The sequence below is a fragment of the Myripristis murdjan genome, chromosome 6 (assembly GCF_902150065.1).
Source record: "Myripristis murdjan chromosome 6, fMyrMur1.1, whole genome shotgun sequence".
Taxonomy (NCBI): Eukaryota; Metazoa; Chordata; class Actinopteri; order Holocentriformes; family Holocentridae; genus Myripristis; species Myripristis murdjan.
In genome coordinates, this window is record NC_043985.1 from 10,697,187 (window position 1) to 10,720,046 (window position 22,860).

Below are 22,860 nucleotides of genomic sequence, written 5' to 3' on the forward strand. Positions count from 1 at the left end.
CTTTTCTTAAGTGGAAAAAAAAAAACGAGGGCACACAAGTTGAGGAGCTGACCAAAAGACGGCGAATGGCGTGGATAGCAGCAATAAGGAGAAAAGACCTCGCATTTAACACCATTCCTGAATATATGAGAGTGTGTTCTCTTCATTTTCATTCAGGTGAGTTCTATGGTGTTTTGCTGGTACAATCTGGTGTCTAACTTTGGACTAAAATGTGTGTGTGTGTGTGTGTGTGTGTGTGTGTGTGTGTGTGTGTGTGTGTGTGTGTGTGTGCGTGTGTGTGTGTGTGTGTGTGTGTGTGTTGACGCCTACGTTACTCAATGTTCTCTGCTCTCGGTTCTGGTCCAAATCGTCTTCAGTCTTTGTTTCTATCTTAAAGAAATGTTTGTGAAATTATGTTAGTATTTGCAATATTGGGTATAATTTACACAATTTCTGTATTCACAAGACAACCAGCATATGAAATGTTGTAAACTTGTCATGATTGGACGCCATCTTTGCTCTTGGGGCACAATGAGGTGAAAGTTTCTGACAAAGACAGATTTGCACGTGATTTGAAGAGACATAAAAACCAAGCTGAGAAGACGGAGGAAAGGGCAGTGGACAAAGTAGACAGAGTAGAGGAGAGCTCACTAGAAGAGGAGGGGATGGTACAACTTCAAGTGGAGGACAGAGCACAACAAGAAGTGGAGGACAGTCGTCATCAAGGAGAGGACACCACACAAGAAGGAGAGGACAGGGCACAACAGGAAGCGAGCACAGTGCTACATCCTGATGACCAGTGTGAAGAGGAGTGTGCACTGTGCAAGCCTAGGTGCAACGAAATCAACCGTCTAGTGGAGGAAAATAGGAATTTGAAGTGTAAAAGAAAAAGAAATTACAGAGAAGTTTCTGAAGCGTGATGATGACAGAGTAAAATATTACACTGGACTTCCAAATTATGAAACTTTTAATGTTTTGTTGTGCCATGTAATCCCCTTTCTGCCACAGGGAAGAAGAAAGTTTAATCCGTTTCAAATGATACTGGTCACTCTCATGTATCTGAGATTGGATCTGCCATTGCAGCACATCAGTCACCTACTTGATGTGCACAGAGGAACAGTGAGTGCTGCATTTCACGAAACTCTTAATGTTCTGCATGCAAGCCTGGCTCCAATTGTGCATTGGCCACACAGAGACAGTTTACAAGTCAGTATGCCACACCAGTTTGCTGAGACTTTTGGGAATCATGTAGCTGCCATTATTGACTGTTTTGAAGTTTTTATTAAAAGGCCATCCAACCTTCAGGCAAGGGCACAAACATTGTAACTCCTCAAGGAGTAATTTCGTTCATTTCCGAAGGGTGGGTTGGACGCACAAGTGACAAAAGAATAACAGAGAACTGTGGCTTCCTGGATAAACTTCTGCCAGGTGACCTAGTGTTGGCAGATCAGGGTTTTGACATTAGGGAGAGTGTGGGGATGATGTATGCTGAAGTAAAAACACCAGCATTCACAAAGGGTCGACGGCAGTTGGACGCAAAGGATGTGGAAGAAACAAGATCCCTTGCACACCTGAGGATCCACGTGGAAAGAGTCATCGGAGTTGTCTGAAACAAATACAAGATACTGTCTTCAAAAATCCCAATCAGTATGGTTTTGCCGTGTGAAAGTGAGGATGCCACATTGTTGGACAAGATTGTTGTGGTTTGCTGTGCACTCACAAACATGTGTCCAGGTGTTGTGCTGTGACGTTACCCTCTTTTAGTTCATACTTAAATGAGGTAACCAGTCAGAGATTTTTGATGAATGATTGATCACAATTGTAATTGCTCTTTTCATAACCCCTTTCTCAAGGCAGCAAATTATTTACAACATAATAAAGACCTTATAAGGCATTCAAATGTGTCTTTCTTTAAATAGGTTCTACAAAAAGGTAATCATCCCCTTACTGAATGCAGCATTTACCACACACAATTTATATAACACAGGTATTACTTGACAACACCAGCATGTCCAGTAAAAATAATGAATTTTAATATTTTTTAAAACAGTAGTAAAAATATTCTTCTGGAGGTAGTACAAGCCTCATTTTGTCATTTCAAAGGCATTTTTTTTAACAACAGTAGTCAAAATGAACAGATGGGTAAACTGAATTAACACAATGAACACCTTCAGGAAAATAAACATAGAGCTGTCCCTGAGGAGGAAAAAACACAAAAACAAAATGTCACACTCATTTTTGAAAGATTCTTTATAAAACCTTTATAAAATGAGGCATACAACCAGAACTGTTGATTTCTATCCCTCAAGCAATTAAATACCACTGATTCATGCTCAATTTGGCTCTGTTGTGTGTAACATGTCACTCCAAGCTGCAGGTACTCTAGCTGGCCAACAGAGGGCAACAGTAAATTACCTATAATTAATTGCTAACATTACCTATAGTGACCAGTTGGTATCTAATGGTTCTACTTCCAGAATGTAATTGAAGCCAATTCACTTTGAGCAGGAGCCACAAAACCAGACGTCGTCTGCTGCAGGTGCATCCTTGAGTCCGACACATGCTAAATGAAACCATAAAGGTGACATGCTACCATGTTACCTTTATGTTCTGGTCCGTGACACAGACACCAGTGTTTTTTCGTTGAATTTTGACACCGTTTTCTCCCTCTCTTTTTCTCCTTTGGAGTGTTTTGTTGCTGTTCCTTTAGAGGCGAACTGATGTTGCTCACTGATGCTTGGGAGACTGGTTTAGTGTAGTGCTGTGCAACCAGCTCTGGCAAGGATACTGCAGTGAAAAACGGCTGTGCCTTCTGTAGGTGTGCCCTCCAAAACTCAGGGTTTGGCAGTATGTGCAGAAAAGCGCAGTCTTTGAGTGTCCAAACTACAAAATCACAGTACTTACTGTCTGTAACAAATATTTGTGTTTGGACTTGTGTATAGTATGGGTGTCCTTGTTTCAGATTTAGTTCTCCATCTACAAGCTCAAGGCAGAAGTTCCTGTCTTTGGCTAAACAAGCCTGATGGATGGTGCTGTGTTTGTATTTGGAAGGACATTTAATTTCTATGCAACCTTTACCACAGCAACTGCACCTCACTGTGCCATCTGGTGATGCTCCTACTTCAGGGAAAGCGGGGTTGATAAAGAATCCACATGTGGCAACGTCTTGACTGTCGTGTTGTCCCCTGGTTTTTTTCAATGTACGTCTTCATTGCCTCTCCTTCATTTGTTATACCCCAAGTCATATCAGCTGTGGTACATGTGTTCTTAGGATAACAAACATTTTTTACTGTTGACAGAGCTGGTGACTCGATATCCATTGCATAAACAGCATGCATATTGGAGGCTGTAATCCTGCCTGCTCGGGCTGCAAACCAAAATGTGCATTTCTGCTGTTTTCGTGTGCACATTTCTACCTGTTCTGCTTGTTTCGCTGACACTTCAGCTTGTGATTTTAGTGACTGGCAGTGCTGTTCCAGAACCGAGAACTCACATCCATCCATACTAGTGTCATGTAGGGAGAGAAGAGATTTCAGTTTGGTTGCAGGCTGAACAGGATCTCTGAACTCCTCACAGTAGTATGGCAGCACACTCAGTACTGCAGATTTGCCACCAGCTTTATGAAGATCTGCATGAAAGTGTGTAACTTCCAAAGGAGTAGGTGATGGTGTGCTGATATTCCTGGCACAAGTCCTCAAGCCAGGCCTGATGTCAGTCTCGCCATCCAGGAGTCTGTTCATGGATTTTTGTGACGAAGCAGCAGAAGTGTAGTTTATTTGATGACCCACCGTAGCAAGCACTTTGTTAACATTACTAGGCAGGATCCAGTATGCAGGTTTGTCTGTGACTGTCTTCTGTTCTCTGCACCGAACAGTCACTTCCACTTTGAAAAGGAGGTGAGTACACGTCTCACCAACACCAGCCATGCACGTACAATGAGCCTAGTAAACCTCACCAGTTGAGCAGAGTATAACGCAAGCCTTCAGAGGAGCGTCGTTGAGACGCTGGGAGTGCATGACCTTTGGCAGAAAGGGAAACAACACAATAAGCACATTTTCTTATACACATTTTAATGTGTATGTGCACAACCTTAACTTTGCCTGTACAGTGGTGTTCTCACAGTTCTCCAGCTTGTGAATGAGCAAATCTTGCACCCACCCACTGATGAACTGCTCATGGGCTGCTAAAGATTTATAAGTTTTGAATTCTTTTAATGTATATGCTCTCAGTCCAAAAACAAGATAGTTCACAATGTCCGGATACGTCAGTGGAGGGAGTACATCGGGGTCTTGAATCCAGTCCTTGGTCGTCAGAACGTATGTATCAACACCGTTAATGAATTGCAGTTTTTCTGTGCACCTTTGCGTTTAATTTTAGATAATTAATTTACATTCGCGTTCCTTTAAAAATGGCACCGATGCCCAAAATGCAACGCGACATGACGTCACCTGCACATTCTCTATATCAGTGTTCCACAAATACTGCGGCTCTGTCCCAATTCAAAGGCTGTACGCTACCTAGGTCGTATTTGTAGGCTGCTTACGTCCCGGTGGCGTGAAAAGTGCTGTCCCAATTCAATTTTACCGCGCTGGGTCCTGCAAATGCAGCCGACAGATCCAGCCTATTTTTGACTCATTTGCAGGATACACCTCCACGATGCTTCGCAGCCGACATTACAGCCTACTTCCCAGGGTACCTTTCGGTCCAGTTGAATTTCTGGATCAGCCACCATTGCTGGAATTATGAAGCATGTTTTAGACCATCTTAATGTTTATATCATGACGTTTGGATAAGTTTTCATGCCTATAATTACCACCATAGATTCGGTTTAGCTGTTAACTGTATACGCACAACGCCTGGAAATGCAAGTTTAGTTCGATGAGTTAGATAGGCATTTTGCATGACGTTTCCATAGCAACCATCAGCGCATCAGGTACGGTACAATGTAGCCATGTGTACAATTACTTTAATTGGGATATTCTGTAGCAATTGAGGTGAGGAGTAACAATTATCTTAATTTTCTGCATCTTCACGAAGACAAAATAAAATAAAATACATAAAACTACAGAATCAATGTTGTCCATCTTGAGAGCATTGAAGCTGCTTATCGTTTTGTTTCATGCACAGGTGTTCACTGACACACCTCCGAAACCTACTTCGGCATTTTACGCTGCATCACTCGAATGCGCTTCGGGAAGCCTTGATAATAACGACGTAGGAATCCTCTGCAGGCTGCACCGTCCCAATTCACTAAACTTTTAGTTCCGGTAAACCTGATAACGGCACCTACGTGGGACGCCTCCTACGTGGGCACCATAGGTTGCGACCTAGTAGTCATCTAGCCCTTCGATTGAGACAGACCCTATATTTACAAACATACAAACCTAATTCAGACAAATCTTTTCTCATCTCTTCTGATTGGCTAAATGAACACAAATCAGTGGCCCCACCAAGTACCCAATTTGGCACAGGTGGTCTGACTTAGCTCATAACTGGCCCTGCGTTCCAAATAGCATACTTATACTTTTTACGTTTAGTAGGTACTGCAGCTGCCCTTACAAAGTATGTAGTTTAGTATGAAATATGCATGCATATGCATACTATTGGGACACACTACATACATCATCCCTGAAGTCCGGCCCTCTCGCTCACTTCCGCCGCCGTCCGTAGCGGCAAATTTGAATGTTGTCAAAATGCCACTGCTGTTTCATACTGCGCTGTCCTCTGTCATATTTATTATCTTCTGTCTTCCTGTCGCTTCTGCTGTCACTGAGCGAGTTTTGTGCTCTTGGCATACTGCATCTGACATACTATGTATTGGGACACACTAAATCTTTTTTTTTCCCTACTAAATAGTATGATAGTATGAGTATTGGAACGCAGGGTGGGATTGATCTAAACAATGTAGGGAGTCTGGGCATGTGAAAAGGCCATAGAGGGAACCTTTTCACACAACCCATGATTGTTTTCATCCCATCCCAGGCCTTTCTCATGCTGTTACGCTGCAGTTTCTGCTCCACCTTCCTTCTGTATTTCTTTATTGCCTCACTCAGCTGTACTTTGGGTTCCCCCTGTATGTGCTTCAGCTCTGCCTGGTCTCCATCTTTGAAAACCCTCTTTCTCCTGTTAAGGAGATCCTTGACGCCACTGGTAATCCAGGGCTTGTTGTTAGGGAAACAGCGCACAGTTTTGGTGGATGAGGACGACAACATACAGACGTTTAGATAGTCAGTGGTGCAGTGTGAGACCTCCTGAATGTCCTCACTGTGTGGATCCTGCAGCAGACTCAAATCAGTGCATGTAAAACAGTCCCTCAGAGCCTCCTCTGCCTCAGGGGACCATTTCCTGAAGGAGTGTGTGGTTGTGGGCTGGCTTAACACACGTGGCTTGTACTGAGGCTGTAGAAAGACCAGGCTGTGATCTGATTTCCCCAGCGGGAGGAGGGGGTGGCCCTGTATGCATCCCTCACATTAGCATACAGAAGGTCTGATGTCCTGTATTTCCTGGTGGGACAATCCACATACTGAGAGAAGGTAGACAGGGTGGACTCCAGCGGGCCATGATTGAAATCCCCAGAAATCACCATGAAGGCCTCAGGATGCTGCGCCTGTAGCCTCGTGATACTGGAGTTTAGGACGTTATGCACTGTCTCTGCATGCACTGTCTCTGCATGCACAGAGGAATGTAAACACTAACAGCAATGGCATGTGAAAATTCCCTAGGCAGGTAAAAAGGGACTCACTGCTAAGAGTTCAATGTCTCGACAGCAGATGGTCTCCTTTCACGTGTCCTGGGTTGCACCACCTTGTGTTGATAAAAAGTGTGAGTACCCCACCTGTGCACTTGCCGCTCAGCTTAGCGTCTGTCTGCTTAGTGAAGCCAGGTAGATCCATGTTGGTATCTGGAGTGTCCCCGGTTAGCCACGTCTCCATGAAACACAGTAAACTACTCTCCCTGTAGATCTCTGGTTCCTCACCAGTGCAGCCAGCTCATCAGTCTTGTTGGCCGGTGACTTCACATTCTCCATTAACACTGATGGAACAGAGGGCCTGCACCTCCACTTCTTTTCCATTAGCTTAGCCTTCATCTTAGCTCTGGCTCTGAAGCTGACACCTGCACCTCAGTTCCGATGAATTCTTTCCCTGAAAACCCATTTACAGCGTCTTGGGAAGTCAAAAACACTGTCAAGGAGGTAGGCACATCATTGTCCAAGTCTACAGTCAATGGACCTTTGCGAGAAAGTAGAGTGTATACAGCAAGGTGCAAACCACTGGTGTCACTCAAGAACAGGAAGGTCAGATTAGACATTAAACATCTAAAAAAGCCTGCCCAGTTCTTGAACAAGGTTCTTTGGACAGAGGAAATGAAGATTAACTTGTACCATAATGATGGAAAGAGCAAAGTGTGGAGAATGAAAGGAACAGCTCATGACCCAAAGCACAGCGCATCATCTGTCCAGCTTGGTGGAGGCAGTGTTTTGGCATGAGCATAGCTGCCAATGGAACTGTCTCACTAGTGTTTATTGATGATGTGACTGCAATGGAAGTAGCAGGATGAATTCTGATGTTTAGAGGGATATACAGTATGCTCAGATTCAGCCAAATGTCACAAAACTGATAGGACGGCGCCTCACAGTGCAGATGGACAATGACCCAAAATGTACTGTGAAAGCAACCCGTTCTTTGCTGAAAGCAAAGAACTGGAGTATACTACAGTGGCCAAGTAAGTCCCCAGACCTCAACCAAACTGAAGGCCAAAAGACCCACAAACAAGCAGCAACTGAAGGCAGCTGCAGTAAAGGCTTGGCAGAGCGTCTCAAGCGAGGAAACTCCCCTGGTGATGTTGTCCATGGGTTCCAGACTTCAGGCAATCATAGACAGCAAAGGATTTTCCTCCAAATATTGAATATAATCCTTATAATTACAGTTATGAATGTTATGTATAGGTTGTCCAATGACTTTTGAGCCTCTGAAAATCACATGACAATGTATAAATTGGCTGTAATTCCTAAAAGGTTAATGCTATATTTTTGTTCAACCCCTAAAATGAAAGCTCAAAGTCTGCACCTCAGTCATGTATTGATTACTCCATTTCAAATCCACTGTGGTGGTGTACAAGGGCAAAATTATGAATGTTGTGTTACCGTCCAAATACTTATGGACTTAACTGTATATCACTGATGAGAAGAGTCATGTGACATATTATTCCCAATAACAGATTTTTTCATGTAATCCAACTAACTGTAGCATTTATATGAATGCTGTCTCAACAGTGATCTTAATCTCACATTAGCTAAGTGTCAGGGAAAATTAAACAGACAATGATGTGAGTCCCATAAAATTAACTTTTATTGCAACAGCAGATTTCACATCATATTGTATGATTAGAAACAGTCTGTGCACCAGGGTGTGTTTTACTCCGCTGCCTCTTTGCCCTGTAAAAGAAGACAAAGGTGTGTTTGAGGTTTGTTTCCAGCAACCAACAGGTGACTATATTACTGTTGACAGAAAAAAGTCATATAAGTTTGTAATTCAGTATCTGTACTACACTACTGAATGACTTATACATTACACATTTTCATCGATTTATTGTTCAACAAATGACATTGCCATTTACCTTGCCACTGTCACGGCTCTTGGCTCTCAGCTTGTTGACCTGGCTCTCTGCAATGTCAGCACGCTCCTCAGCCTCTTCCAGCTCATGCTGTACCTTCCTGCACTTGGACAGGTGAACGTTGGCTTGCTCCTCCTGGAATAACATAGAGATTATTTCATGCTTAAGTAACTGAAAACCGTAGGTCTACTTTTGTTTGAGATATTTCTGATGCAGTGTCTACTTGTTACAAGTCCATGGTGAGCATTCCAAGTGTTTTGCTCTTACCGCTTCCTCAGCCTGCCTCTTGTAGGCCTTCACCTTGAGCTGCAGTTTGTCTACCAGATCCTGGAGCCTGGTAATGTTTTTCTTGTCCTCCTCAGTCTAGGGAGGAAAGTAAATGTGCAAATGTAAATTAGTAATAGCTATGTATGCTTGATTGCTTTGAATGTACTAATTGTCAGTGTGACTCTACCTGGTAGGTGAGTTCCTTCACCCTCCTTTCATATTTGCGCACACCCTTAACAGCATCTGTTCCACGTCTCTGCTCTGCCTCAACCTCTGTCTCCAGCTCACGCACCTTTAGGAAAGATTTAGACATGAATAATCTGCACTTTCTGAAAAAGTAAGTCTTAAAGTGTTTTAACCTTGCAAAATAAAACAAATATCTTACCCTAGACTCAAGTTTCTGGAGCTGCTTCTTGCCACCCTTCATGGCCAGGTTCTCTGCCTCATCCAGGCGGTGCTGTAGGTCCTTGACAGTGACCTCCAGGTTCTTCTTCATCCTCTCCAGATGAGCACTTGTGTCCTGCTCCTTCTTCAGCTCCTCAGCCATCATAGCAGCCTAGGAGAGATGGCATAAAATGTTTCTTTGAAATGTCACAGAAAAAAATAAACAGGTATTTACATAAAATGAATTGAATGAACAGAGCCTACATCAGTGATGGCCTTCTTGGCCTTCTCCTCTGCATTCCGTGCTTCCTGGACAGTGTCATCCACTTCACTCTGGATCTGGACCAGATCAGTCTCAAGCTTCTTCTTTGTGTTCAGAAGGCTTGTATTCTAAAAGAAAAAAAAACTTGAAGTAATGATTATCATGATGTACACATTACTAAACGTGTGAATAAGGGAATAAAACATGTTTGCCCACCTGAGAGTGCAAAAGTCCAACACGCTCACTAGCATCCACCAACTCCTGCTCAGCCACTTTGCGGCCTCTCTCTGTCTGTTCCAGAGCAGCTCTCAGTTCCTCAATTTCAGCCACCATGAGGCCATTCCTGCGGTCCACCATAGCAGCCTGCTCCTTCAGGTCATCCTGTGCTCTGATTGCATCATCAAGGTGTAGTTGTGCATCCTAGTGCAAAAAATATAAAGAAAATATTCACATGACGATAACAGAATGTAGCTGCCATCATTGTGGGCTGTGCAACTACTGCCTGTCATATGTTACCTTCAGCTGTCCCTGGATATTCCTCAGCTGCTTCTGGGCCTCAGCAGCCTGACGATTGGCATGACTCAGCTGAATCTCCATCTCATTCAGGTCTCCCTCCATCTTCTTCTTGATTCTCAGGGAGTCGTTCCTGCTCCGGACCTCAGAGTCCAGAGTGCTCTGCATGGAGTCAATCACCCTCTGGCTGTTCCTTTTGATCTGCTCAATCTCCTCATCCTTCTCTGCCAGCTTCCTGTCAACCTCACCTTTGACCTGGTTGAGCTCCAGCTGGACACGCAGAATCTTGGACTCTTCGTGTTCCAGAGTTCCCTAGTGACATAAAAATAAAGAGTCATTCCTGACTTTTGAATGCCACCACGAATAGTCTTGCTTTGTTTGACTGATCATTTTCTATAGATCAAAGAGTGCATATTGACAAAATGCAGTGTCAGGTTTTCTGGAGGGACTCCTACCTCAGCTTCTTCAAGAGCTGTCTGGATCTCGGCCTTCTCTGTCTCCACCTGCTTCTTGGCCTTCTCCAGCTCATGGATGCTCTTTCCACTTTCACCAATCTGTTCAGTCAGGTCAGAGATCTCCTCTGCAGAGGGATGCATATGATTAATATGGTTTAGCCTTGAAATGTGGTTTAAATAGCTGGATCAAACAAATGCATATACAATGATCCCAACCTAACTACAGTTGTTGTCATTTGAGGAAGGTAGGAACTCACGTTGCAGGTTCTTGTTCTCACGCTTCAGGGTCTCCAGCTGATCCAGAGCTTCCTCATAAGAGTTCTTCATCTTGAACAGCTCAGTGCTGAGGGTACGAGCCTCCTTCTGAGCTCCCTCAAGCTCGGCCTGACCCTCTTCATACTTCTGTTTCCACTCAGCCAGGACCTGAATTATGCGCAATTCATGTAGGTTAGATTAATTTTTATCTTCATATATTTTTATATATATTTTTACAAATTGTTGTTAGTTGTTCTTCATGTGTTGGAATGGCATGGATAGACAAAGGGAAAATGCTACCTTGTCAAAGTTCCTCTGCTTCTTGTCCAGGTTGGCAGCCAGACCATTGGCCCTCTCTACATCAATCATGAGGTCCTCCACCTCACTCTGGAGCCTCTGTTTGGTCTTCTCCAGAGATGCACACTTGGAGTTCACAGCTTCAATCTGCTCCTCAGCCTCCTGAAGACGCTGAGCCAGCTTCTTCCTGTTGAATGTACATTATCAAGTATATCAAACTGGAGGCCTAACTTCAGGATTGTTTTTTATTAACAGTATCAAATACAGCTTTGACATTCTGTAAGCAGGGATGGTGGTGAACTAATTCAGATACATTTTTGAAGGGCTTGACTGTCGCTTTGTGATTTCAAAATATTGTCCAACTTTTCCCCAGAGTCCATTTAAGTACGGTTTGGGATATTACTCACTTGGCCTCCTCAAGCTCCTCTGTGCGCTGGATAGCGTCAGTTTCATACTTGGTCCTCCACTGGGCCACCTCACTGTTGGCCTTGGACATTCCACGCTGCAGCTCAGCCTTGGCCTCCTGCTCCTCCTCAAACTGCTCCCTCAGCAGATCACAGTCATGGCGGGCTGATTGCAGTCCATGGGCAAGTGCATTCTTGGCCTGTAAAAATAAAGATTGTGGGTACAAAGTTTCCAAGTCACAAAGATGAGTTTAGCGAGGAACACTTGATAGTTTCTTACCTTAACCTCCTCCTCAATTTGTCTCTTCAGCTCCTCAATCTGCTGTGTGAAGGCCTGCTTGCCTCTGGTCAGCTGGGATACAAGTGCCTCCTTCTCTTCAATCTGACGACTAAACTCACCTGTTGCGAAAATTGAAATGGTGCATTACTTTTGTGTGTTTTGTTTCTCTTATAGCGAACTGTGTACCCTGATGGATTATTAATCCATACATACCATTTTCTGTCATGAGGCGTGCTTTCTGTGCACTCAAGTCATTGATCTGACGCAGATTTTCATCATTCTTGGTCTTAATCTCACTGAGTTGGTCCTCAAGAGTACGGCACATCTTTTCCAGATTTCCCTAATAATGAAAAAAAAAAAAATCAGCATCTACTTTATTACTGGATTTAAGATTAGATTTTTAACATTCTCATAATTTTTGGAAAATATATATTGAAACTAAATCATCCATAGAGATGTTAGTGAAATTAGGCACCTTGGCTTTAGCAACAGCCTCCATGTTGCTGGAGAGGTCATCAATCTCCATCTTGTATTCACTCTTCTCCTTCTCAAGCTTCTGCTTGACACGCTGGAGGTTGTCGATCTGCTCTCCCAACTCAGCAACGCTGTCAGCCTGCTTCTTGCGAAGAGCAGCAGCAGTAGCCTCATGCTGCAGGGTTGACTCTTCAAGGTCACGACGCAGTTTCTGGAACTCAGCCTCACGCTTCTTGTTCATCTCAATCTGAGCAGCAGTGGCACCACCAGCCTCCTCCAGCCTCTCGCTGATCTCTTCAAGTTCCCTGGCGAGGTCAGCCCTCTGCTTCTCAACCTTGGCACGAGCAGCGCGCTCAGCCTCAATCTCCTCCTCCAGTTCCTCAATGCGAGCCTGTTAAATGTGTGTGTTTTGTTTTGTTTTTTAGGTAAATTTGTACTTGTTTTATAAAAATTACACACTAACGATATATTGTATTTGGGTCACCTGAAGCTCCTTGATCTTCTTCTGAAGCTGAGCACCCAGGGACTGTTCATCTTCAATCTTGCTGAGGAGCTGGCTTGTTTCAAAGTCCTTCCTGTAAGAGTGATAGACAGACTATGTTAATATCACATCAGTCCAATACACCATATCTTCCAATACATGATTAACGAAAATCTTATTTAAAAGAAGTTACTTCTTGAGTTTCTCCTCAGATTGCTGTTTGTCATTCTCAAGATCCATGATATTTTCCTGAGCCAGTTTCAGATCACCCTCCAGCTTCCTCTTGGCTCTCTCAAGGTCCATGCGGAGCTTCTTTTCTTGCTCCAGAGAACCTTCAAGCTGCACATTAATACAGGTTTGTTATTATCCAGATGAAGAGCAAGCTCATCTGATTTTTCTAATGTTATTGAACTCATGAACTCACATCATCCACTTGCTGCTCAAGCTTGGTTTTAGCCTTGGTCAGAGTGTTCACTTTGTCCTCCTCAGCCTGCAGATCATCAAGAGTCTGCTGATGTGCCTCCTGAAGGGCTTTCTTCTCCTTGGTCAACTTCGCGATGCTCTCATCCTGAGAGGCCATCTCCTCGGTCAGGTTCTTCACCTAAATTTGCCACAAACACATTGTGACATTGACATTGTTTTAAGTTGGTAGTTTTTCTAATGTTGGTTGAATATATTGGTTGAATGTCGTGATTATTTATTAACCTTGTTCTCAGTGGCATGCTTCTCCTTCTCCACTTTGGCCAAGGTGAGCTCCAGGTCATCAATGTCTTTCTTCAGCTCAGAGCACTCATCTTCCAATTTCCTCTTCTTGGCTGTCAGCTCAGCATTGATTTCCTCCTCATCCTCTAGTCTCTCTGTTGTCTCTTTGAGTTTGGCCTCCAGCTGAATCTTGCTCTTGATAAGTCCCTCACATCTCTCCTCAGCATCTGACAGATTCTCTGATTCCTAATTCATGATGAAAAAGAAGATAACAATGAAGACATTGTCTGAAGAAGAGCTGAGAAAACAGAGCGGTCTGTGGGATATGAGAAAACATAGCTGTAGACTGGAGTCTACATACAGATGCAACTTGAAGCTGCAGGTCATTCTTTTCTTGCAGAAGTGACACCATCTTCTCCTCAAGTTCCTTCTTTTTGGCCAGAGCAGCAGCCAGGTCAGCTGTCATCTTCTCATGTTTCTCCTTCAATTCGGCTAGCTCCTTCTCAGTTTCAGCGCTCTTCAAAAGAGGCTTGATCTTGTAGTACACCTTCATCCATGGCCAGTGTTTCACATTCATGAATGAGCGGACATTGTACTGGATGGTGTAAATGGCTTCCCTATGGAAAAAAGTTTTTGTCAGTGAAGTCATTTTGGATTGTGCATACTATGAATGTGAATTAATAACAGTTATTTTTCATCATGCCTTCTCTCCATCATCTTCACAAATTCCTTTCTCATCAAGTAACCACGGCAGAGAGCCTGAGTCATGGTAACCAGAGCAGCCAGCTTCTCATCTCTCATCTCCTCAAGGGTACCCAGCAGACCTGCCTTGAAGAACACCTGAATCAAATAGAAAAAAAATGTCATAACTGTTAGTTGATCTTGGGCTCTAAAGATAATAATGAAATGAAATAGCATGGAATTAAGTAAGGCAAGCAAGGTGTTCACCTTGGTGTGTCCAAATCTGTACTGGTCGTGATCAACATCAATTGATCCAAGCAGCTTCTCTGAAGCCTTCTTGTTGTCAATGAACTGGCCCTCAGGGATGACGCTGGCATTCAGTACCTTGTATCTTTTGTAAGAGGGTTAATGGTCAGTGTGAGCAGTTGTAAACTTACTCACGCATCAAAATGTGTCCTAAAACATTCACTGATACCTCTGCTTGAAGTCACCATAGAGGATTCTGCTGGGGAATCCCTTTCTGCAGATTCTGATACCCTCCAGCACACCGTTACACCTCAGCTGGTGGATGACCAGGAAATTCTCCATCAGACCTGAGTAGAATACATTTGAATGATAAATGTGGCAAAACAATGAGTCACTACCTCAAAATCTCCCTAAATGGCAAACGCTTCTCATGCAGATACAATTAAAATCATGTTAACTCTACGTACCTGGAGTCTTTGACTCATTGGGAATCAGGCAACGCACAAAGTGAGGATGGGTGCTCCTCAAGTTGGTCATCAGTTTGCCCAAGTTCTCCTGTAGATAGAAAATTGAAGCAAATGTCTTCCTGAAAAGCAACAAATGTGAGTTTAAATCAATGTTTACACTTGGCAGTGTTTGCAGTCCTCACCCTGAACTGTGAAGACACAGTCTGCATGGAACCACCCTTCTTCTTGCCTCCTTTCTTGCCGCCACCACCGCTAGACTCTATTTTTCAAATAATAATTTTAAGAGAACAATATGTTACAGTAGGCAACTCTAAGTATACATTAACCCACATAGTAGTGTATGGGTTAATGTGTTTTGTTTATTACAACAAAAAAATCTGAAATTTGGTCCAAATGATATATCATACCTTCAGCGGCAACAGGGGGATACAGTAGAGCCAGCAGTTTCACTGAGGACTTCTGGTACAGCTGCAACACAGATTCATTCAGGGGATCCTTGTTCTTGTCCAACCAGCCACTGATGTTGTAGTCCACAGTTCCAGCATAGTGAACCAGGGAGAAGTGAGCCTCAGCCTTGCCCTTGGCGGGCTTTGGCTTCTCAAATGCTTTGGTCTTGCCAAGATGCTGGTCATACAGCTTGTTCTTGAAGGTGGTGTCTGAAGCCTTGGGGAACATGCACTCCTCTTCAAGGATGGAGAAGATGCCCATGGGCTATAAGGCACAATGAGATATATCATGAAGAGGTAATGTTGTAGCACACTAATAATCACACGGTCACAGCATTATTGTTTACCTTCTCGATGAGCTCAATGCAGGCAGCCAAGTCCATGCCAAAGTCAATGAACTCCCAGATGATACCCTCTTTCTTGTACTCCTCTTGTTCCAGGACAAACATGTGGTGGTTGAAGAACTGCTGCAGTTTCTCATTGGTGAAGTTGATGCACAGCTGCTCCATGCTGTTGAACTGTGAGTGGACAGAGGATTAATCTCACCTTTTGCAGTCAACTAAAAAATAATCAACTTGGCTGGCTGTTAATAGGAGCGCAAGCTTACATCAAAGATTTCAAAACCAGCAATGTCCAATACGCCAATGAAGAACTGCCTCGGCTGCTTGGTGTCCAACATCTGGTTGATACGGATAACCATCCACAAGAACATCCTCTCATAGATGGACTTGGCCAGGGCACTCACAGAGTTGTAGACCTGACAACATAGTGTTTTGAGTAAATTATGGTATGTTTACCCTTTTGTAAAATGCACAATTATTTGTAGTCTAAGTAATGTATTTAATTTACTGCTGTGTAAAGGCACAATAATCTTTGTCATATATATATTTTTTTAAACAGAATCTATGTAAAAAATAATTGATGGTCTACTAGCATGACCAATATTAACATGATTTGTAGTTTTACCAAACCAGAGAATGACATATCTTACTCACCTGAGGCACAGTCTGTCCCTTGGTGACAAACTCATTGCCGACCTTTACTCTGGGGTAGCACAGACCCTTCAGCATGTCGGCTGAGTTCAGACCCAGCAAGTACGCCACCTTGTCGGCATCTGAAAAAGGGAAAAAAAAGCATTCAATAGACATGTAACAATGATGGCAAGACATTTCTTATTAGAAAGCACAAACGTAATCCATGTGAGGAATCTTCTAATTTAATTCCAGATATCTTTAAACTTCTCCACTTTGTGATGGCACTAATACTCACCCTCTGTGCCATCTGGTTCCGCCTGCTCCTCACGCTGCTTCTGCTTGAACTTCATGTTACCATGGTGAATCACAGCACCAGTCATCTTGTAGATGCTCATCTTTTCCTCAGCACTGAAGCCCAGAATGTCAATAGCAGTCTGTATTCAAAACATGCATCAATACCATGTAAAAATTCAGCAAAAAAAACCCCAAAAAACTTGAGTAGTGTATTTAATGCAGAATAGATGAGAAAATGTGAGAATGAGGATCATTTACATCAGTGGCAACCAACTCCTCTTTGTCATCAATGCTGGCTACAGTGATCTGACCCTGGCTGATCATGGGGAAGTCGTAGGGGTTGGTGGTGATGAGCGTCATTTCTGGAGATTGAAAAAAGGAAGGACTGAATGATGATAGATTGATAATTGATCAAAAGATGATCAAAATTACAATATGGCCAAGTGCAATATCCAAATTGCAAGAGCTGAAAAATATGTGGCAAAAGATTGGTATAAAGGAAATATTGTGGCGTTACAGAGATGCCCTGGTGTACAAATCGCATTCTCCAGGAACCAGGAAAAATATGTTCAGTACAGACCTCAGGAAAAATCACAGTAGTATCATTTAGATAGATAGATTACTTTATTAATCCCCGAGGGGACGTATTTTAACAGTTTTTTCAGTGAAAATTAACTTTATAATGCAAAAATGATCACACCTCCTCTAATTGTGATTGCAATATCTGTAAATTAATTGCAATATGATTTTTTTTTTTTTTTATCATATCATTCAGCCCTAGTGGTAGTTCTTGTGTATGTCATAGACTATTGTTTTAACATAGTAGCACCAATTATTCAGCTTACCAATCAGCTCTGGTTTGTGGTTGGTCATCATCTGGTAGAAGATGTGGTAGCCTCTCTCATCAGAAAGCTGGAATGTCACCCTGGACTTTTCCAACAGATCTGTTAGAGTTGTATATCATTCAGAATCTGGTCCACTTGTAATGCTAGTCATTTGCATTCAGAAGTATATGAACTAGTTACTTACATGTCTCAATATCAGCACTAGACAGTTTACCACTTGTGCCGAAATGGATTCTGATGAATTTACCCTGTTTTGAACAGCAGAAATTAGACCATCCTTCTTAACAGGTAATGTTTCATAAAAGACTTTTCTTTTCTTTTCTTTAAATCCTTCCATACTTACGAAACGAGAGGAGTTGTCATTTCTCACGGTTTTGGCATTACCGTAGGCCTCCAGCAGGGGATTGGCTGCAATAATCTGATCCTCCAGTGACCCCTATGGTAAGTATTACATTGTATCATCAATTGTCTGTGGTTTTCTCCTCAGAAATATGTTGCATATACCTTAGGAAGTCAACTAAAGGTACCATACCTGTATCTTTCCTGAAGATTCCTTCTTCTTATCTCCACCCACTGAGATTGTGGCAAAGTACTGGATGACACGCTTGGTGTTCACAGTCTTTCCAGCACCAGATTCTCCACTGGGTACAGATCATAGAAACTGAATGAATTTCTCTGGTACAGATACATAACTCAGAACAAATCCACCATGAAATTCTATTTTATGTTAAAGAAGTAAAAAAAAAAAAAAAAAAGCAGAAACTTACGTGATCAAGACAGACTGGTTCTCTCTATCTGTTTAGGGAAATTGAAATAAATTATTTTATTGTGTAAGAGTAGCCCATTCACTGATCATTTCCATGTGTTTATGACCAGGACATACCAGTAAGCATGAACTGATAGGCGTTGTCAGAGACAGAGAAGATGTGGGGGGGAGCCTCCATACGCTTCTTGCCCCTGTAGGCACTTACAACTTCAGCGTCGTACACTGGGAGCCACTTGTAGGGGTTCACAGTGGCACAGAACAGCCCAGAGTAGGTCTGAAAGGGATGGAAGAGGTATAAGATTTTACTCAGTGTCACCTGTGGCTCTTTGAGGAATGCTGTTCCTTTCTCAGGTGGTAGATTATCTTACGTAGATCATCCATGCAGCATAACGCTCTTTGAGGTTATACAGCACAGAGGCTTCATTGAGATGGGTCATCATGGCCATATCCTCAATTTTGTCGAACTTGGGAGGGTTCATTGGGGAAACGTCATCCTCTTTAACTGTCCTCTCCTGAAATAGGACAGTGCTCACAATGAGATTTGCTTATTTATATCTTCAAACAGCCACTGGCAACGGATAAGACACTGACCTCTTCAGAATCATTGATTTTAACGGTGACTTTGCCACCATCTTTCTTGAGGATTGTAGCTTTCAGGTACAGCTCCTTGGTATCAACCACATAGCAGGCACTCTTTGCATCAAAGGGTCTGTTCTGAGCCTCAACCCTCTCCTTCTCTGGCTTACGGAGGTAAATGGCAGCCTTGCCATAAATGGCCATCTCCGCATCCGTACTCATGGTGGCAGTTTACCGCTGTGTGGCAATATCAAATGAAGTCTATGTTATCACTGTATGTTACACTCATCCTCATTATTAATTTGACTGACCATCATGCCATTATCAAATATAGTTGATTTAGAAAAAAGGTGGCAGCCAAATCTGACAAAGAAATGGAAGATGTCTGCATATGTTTTTAGATCAAAAGTTACAGAAAGACCCTTGCAGAATGTCTAACATAGTAATTATTTTTCGGGAATTTTTTCCAGACTTTTCAGGCAACAAAGCACTGAAACATTGACCACAATAAATGTATTGCTGCATGTTAGACCATGTGCAAGAGTCTTTTCATAACGTTTGATCCACACAACCCTCTCCTACAGAATTTACTCATGACATAGGTGTGCAAAATTTCTTTTCAAATCAGAGTTCGTTTTTTGTTTTTTTTTTCTTCCCAAAATTTGTTTGAAGCTTCTTTACCTCTATTTATATGCACCACATCTTTAAGAGCACCTTCACGTTTGGATTTGGAACAAGACTCATTATTCTCTGAACATGCTGTCTGCTCCCTTTTTCTTATAATACAGTTAATTCATGTCACTGGTAGATACAGTATATCTACAACAATCCATGTCCATGCACCATCACAGATAGTCTTTCAATATAACTCATCAGCCCATTTGTAGTCTGTTTTAGACTGGATGGGAGATTATTTCATATGTTGTGTTCAGATATGCTGAAAAAAAATCTCAAGTTTAAAGTGACAAGTTATTACCTGACCCTTTCTCTTCTTCAGAAATGGTGTATCACACAATCCTGTTGAAAACAATGTTTTAACAAGTGTAAAAAAAAAAAGAACCCTTGTTTAACAAATGCTGACTACTCCCATACATCCATTCATTAGATTGTAAAGGAATTTTTCAAATCAGTAGTAAATCTCAATAGTATGAAGCATAATGGTAGAAAGCTCACCCCACGCAGGAACTTCACAGGTCTTCTACCACACACACTCATGCTCCTCTTGGACACCTTATATTGGCTTTGTTTTGCTAGCAAAGCAAAAGTTAAATATGGGTAACATGCCAAATGTGGTCAGGATGAAAGTCGAGTCATCCAACAGTTGAAACATTTGTTACTCACATGTGTATGCTGTGTTTTGGGTTTCAGGCAGCAAAGCCAGTATCTGAATTTAGGACATAGGGATAAAGAAGTGTATTTCTTCTATGCAAGCTGGTGGCACTGTGCCATTCAGTAAATTTCAATCAAAGCAAAGCATTTGAATCGACCTAGCTGCACTACACTAATGATTCTAGTATTGTTTATTTCATTGAAAGTTTTGTAAATGTTTCTCAGCAAGTATTAAGAATATTACGGGTATTAAAGTGTTTAAGTGTTGTCATGATTACAAATGATTAAGTGTAAGAAATACCTCTGTGGTATTAAGACACGCACATTTATGGCCATAAACATTGTAACTGACACGACAAACATGGCCTCAGATCCATTTTTGGCTTGACGCCCAGACATGCAGTTTGAATGTCAGCCTCATTCCTACTGTTCATGCCTTATTAAGTTTGTTTGTTTTCACATAATTTTTTGGAATATTACCCTTGCTGATTGTTGATAGTGGACAGAGGAGAGAGACAGGAATTGCTAGAGGGAGGCATGATGACAGGAGACACGGTGTTTTCTCACCTTGGTGACATGTCACACAAGGATCATCACCAGCCTTACAAAGTATATTTATTTTTACTTTGAAATCAGACTTTGGGTGCTTCTAGAAACATACCAGGGGACAGATCGATCTTGCCTGTCTACACTTGTTGTGCATGTGTGTAGGGGGCCCTCTGTCCTTTGGCCCGGGCATGGGGCCTGAAGCTCTGTCAATCTCTGCCCTGTAATTTGAGTAGATCTAAGGAATCTCTTGGTATGTGCTAAAACTGAAAGCAGTGAGTTGAGTCCCTTCCAGTGCTTCCATGGTTCCTCCTGCTAATGAAGGGTGGTGGTGAAAGAAGTGCAAGCATCTCATCAGAGGGTTCAGGGTTCACTTGTCATTGGCTGGATTGTTTGCAAAATGGGTTATTTAGCATCCTACCAATTAAATTGAAATGGACAGTGTTTTTGATTTTATTGGAGTTTAATAGTGTTCAATGTAACCAGTAGCTTAGAAAATTTTAAATAGACTGCTTTTCTATATCACTTTTCTAGTCTGCCTATCTAACTTTATGTTCCTAAACACTTCCACTTTGCAATAATACCACTTACAGTTGATCGTGGAACATCTAGGAGGGAAGAAAATTCATGAACTGATTTGTTGCAATGGTGGCATCCTAATACATTAATATTACAGAATCATCTTCAAATTCAATCACCTTTTTAGAAAGACCCATTCTTTTACAAATGTGGCAATGTGACTGAATTAAACCAGAAGCACAGAAATGGCACTGGAGGGCAATCAATAGAGTCTGAAGAACAGGGGTTATGGTTTCATCACATTCTTTTGTTTTGCTGTTAGCTTAATATTTTGTGCAACATTTGCACAAAACTGTTTGAAACGGTGGGACATGGGACAAGAAAGGATTAATTGGCCAAAGGGGGTGAGGTAATGGGTATGACTTATTACAAATAAGGATAGAACTTCCAACTCACGTAACACTGTCAAACTGTGTACCTGTCAGTCACATTGCTAATATTAATATATAATGATATGTAGCCTAATATATAATGCTAAGATTATTTTATTTTTCTGTGAGCACAAAGAAACTCCCATTTAACAGCTAACATGTATGAACTAACATTGTGTATTAGTTTAATTTACTCATTATGTGAAGCAAAGTGTCAAAAATCTGTGTGCTGGTGAACTGACCAGCACCAATGGCCAAATGGACACTGCAGTGCTAGCTTGGACTGGGACTTATATCTTAAGTTGATGCGCTTTAGTTGGAGCCAGTTGAATCTGCCCAGCCAGCTGGAGTGGATGGAGGTGGATCTCATGATGGAGGCTTGACTGAGAAGCCTGGCCTGGAGGATTACGCAGCCAGCCTGGAAAGGCACTCTACTGTTGATCCAGCTTTTGATCCTCCAACCTCCAACCAAACCCACCTAGGAGAAAGCGGCTGGACTAATCACAATGCAGCTCTAATGGCTACTTAAATCAGGACCAATTCAGGTACTGACTTTGCTCTTTTACCTTGCAAAGGTAAAAAATGACAAAAGGAATAAGACATTTCCATCTTTGAGTGTTTCAACCTGTTTTGCTGTTGTCTGCCCAAGGACACAGCAAGGCTCAAATTCCTACTGTAAAAAATCAATGCAGTCAGTCTGTATCACCCAATTTCATGTTCATTTATTGTGAAAGAATGCAGTGTCGAAGAGAGAAATTATTTTACAGGAATTCTGTGTTGTGTATACAAAGATATGTCACCACTTTCCTTCACTCTCTCACACATGCATATCAATGCTGATATCAATGAGCTGTTTTGTTTTGTTTTAAGTTAGTTGAAACTCCAGACCTCTGCAATATTTGGGATGATTAGACTCTCAATCTCTCAGGTTCTCAACAGAGTATGTCTAATATTATGCATTTGAGAAAAGTTTATTGTTCATGTGCTTTTTTTTGTTAGAATGTGTATTTTGTATCAAACAAGGAACTCTGGAGTTGCCTATTGATTATTGAGTATAAATCAGGAGGATTTGCAGGAACTGTAGTGCGGTGATAATTTTTTGAAATGATGTCAGCAGTCAACCATAATCATACAAAATCAAAAAATGCACTCACCATGACTAACACTGCCAAAGCGGTTGAGTTTAACTCAGAGAAAAAAACAGAGATGGAAAAGAAAGTTGCAGATCTGGAGCGATATAAAAGAAGATGGAACTTAAGACTTAACGGTCTAAGAGAAGAAAAAGAAGAAAACACACAACAGATCGTCACTGATATCATCAGAAAGATCATTCCACACTGGAAGGAGAAGATGGAATTTATCCTAGATTCTGTG

At 42.1% G+C, this 22,860-nt stretch overlaps 1 protein-coding gene across 4 annotated transcripts; it reads right to left on the reverse strand.

Moving 5' to 3' along the window:
* Nucleotides 1–8,313: 8,313 nt before the first annotated feature.
* On the reverse strand, nt 8,314–18,883 carry LOC115360318 (myosin heavy chain, fast skeletal muscle-like). Of its 4 annotated transcripts, none has more exons than XM_030053166.1 (39): nt 18,677–18,883; nt 18,454–18,594; nt 18,203–18,359; nt 18,087–18,114; nt 17,852–17,960; nt 17,663–17,755; nt 17,504–17,567; nt 17,320–17,418; nt 16,733–16,836; nt 16,476–16,614; nt 16,202–16,320; nt 15,814–15,963; nt 15,554–15,724; nt 15,168–15,471; nt 14,943–15,019; nt 14,761–14,848; nt 14,523–14,640; nt 14,315–14,438; nt 14,070–14,206; nt 13,728–13,983; nt 13,370–13,612; nt 13,089–13,265; nt 12,858–13,003; nt 12,668–12,758; nt 12,185–12,574; nt 11,923–12,049; nt 11,710–11,828; nt 11,433–11,629; nt 11,029–11,212; nt 10,731–10,896; nt 10,474–10,598; nt 10,022–10,330; nt 9,722–9,925; nt 9,508–9,633; nt 9,245–9,415; nt 9,047–9,151; nt 8,860–8,955; nt 8,596–8,727; nt 8,314–8,413 (listed from the first exon to the last, which is right to left on the reverse strand). In XM_030053166.1, exons 1-39 carry the CDS (start codon nt 18,881–18,883, stop codon nt 8,393–8,395), a joined length of 5,814 nt encoding a protein of 1,937 aa, XP_029909026.1. In that variant the 3' UTR covers nt 8,314–8,392. The 4 variants fall into 4 exon arrangements, with proteins under 4 accessions (XP_029909026.1, XP_029909027.1, XP_029909025.1 ...); XM_030053167.1 differs by having other exon boundaries at nt 14,943–15,017; nt 15,175–15,471; nt 18,454–18,597; XM_030053165.1 differs by having other exon boundaries at nt 18,454–18,597.
* Between the last annotated feature and the right edge of the window lie 3,977 nt (nt 18,884–22,860).

Bases quoted from the DNA above. Each gene is read 5' to 3' on its own strand.
- LOC115360318 (XM_030053164.1), bottom strand. From the start codon at position 18,883: ATGAGTACGGATGCGGAGATGGCCATTTATGGCAAGGCTGCCATTTAC. The intron at 14,207-14,314 runs GTGAACACCTTG...TATTTGATTCAG, and splicing joins ACAGATTTGGACACACCAAG to GTGTTCTTCAAGGCAGGTCT. The intron at 9,634-9,721 runs GTGGGCAAACAT...TTTTTCTTTTAG, and splicing joins TTGGACTTTTGCACTCTCAG to AATACAAGCCTTCTGAACAC.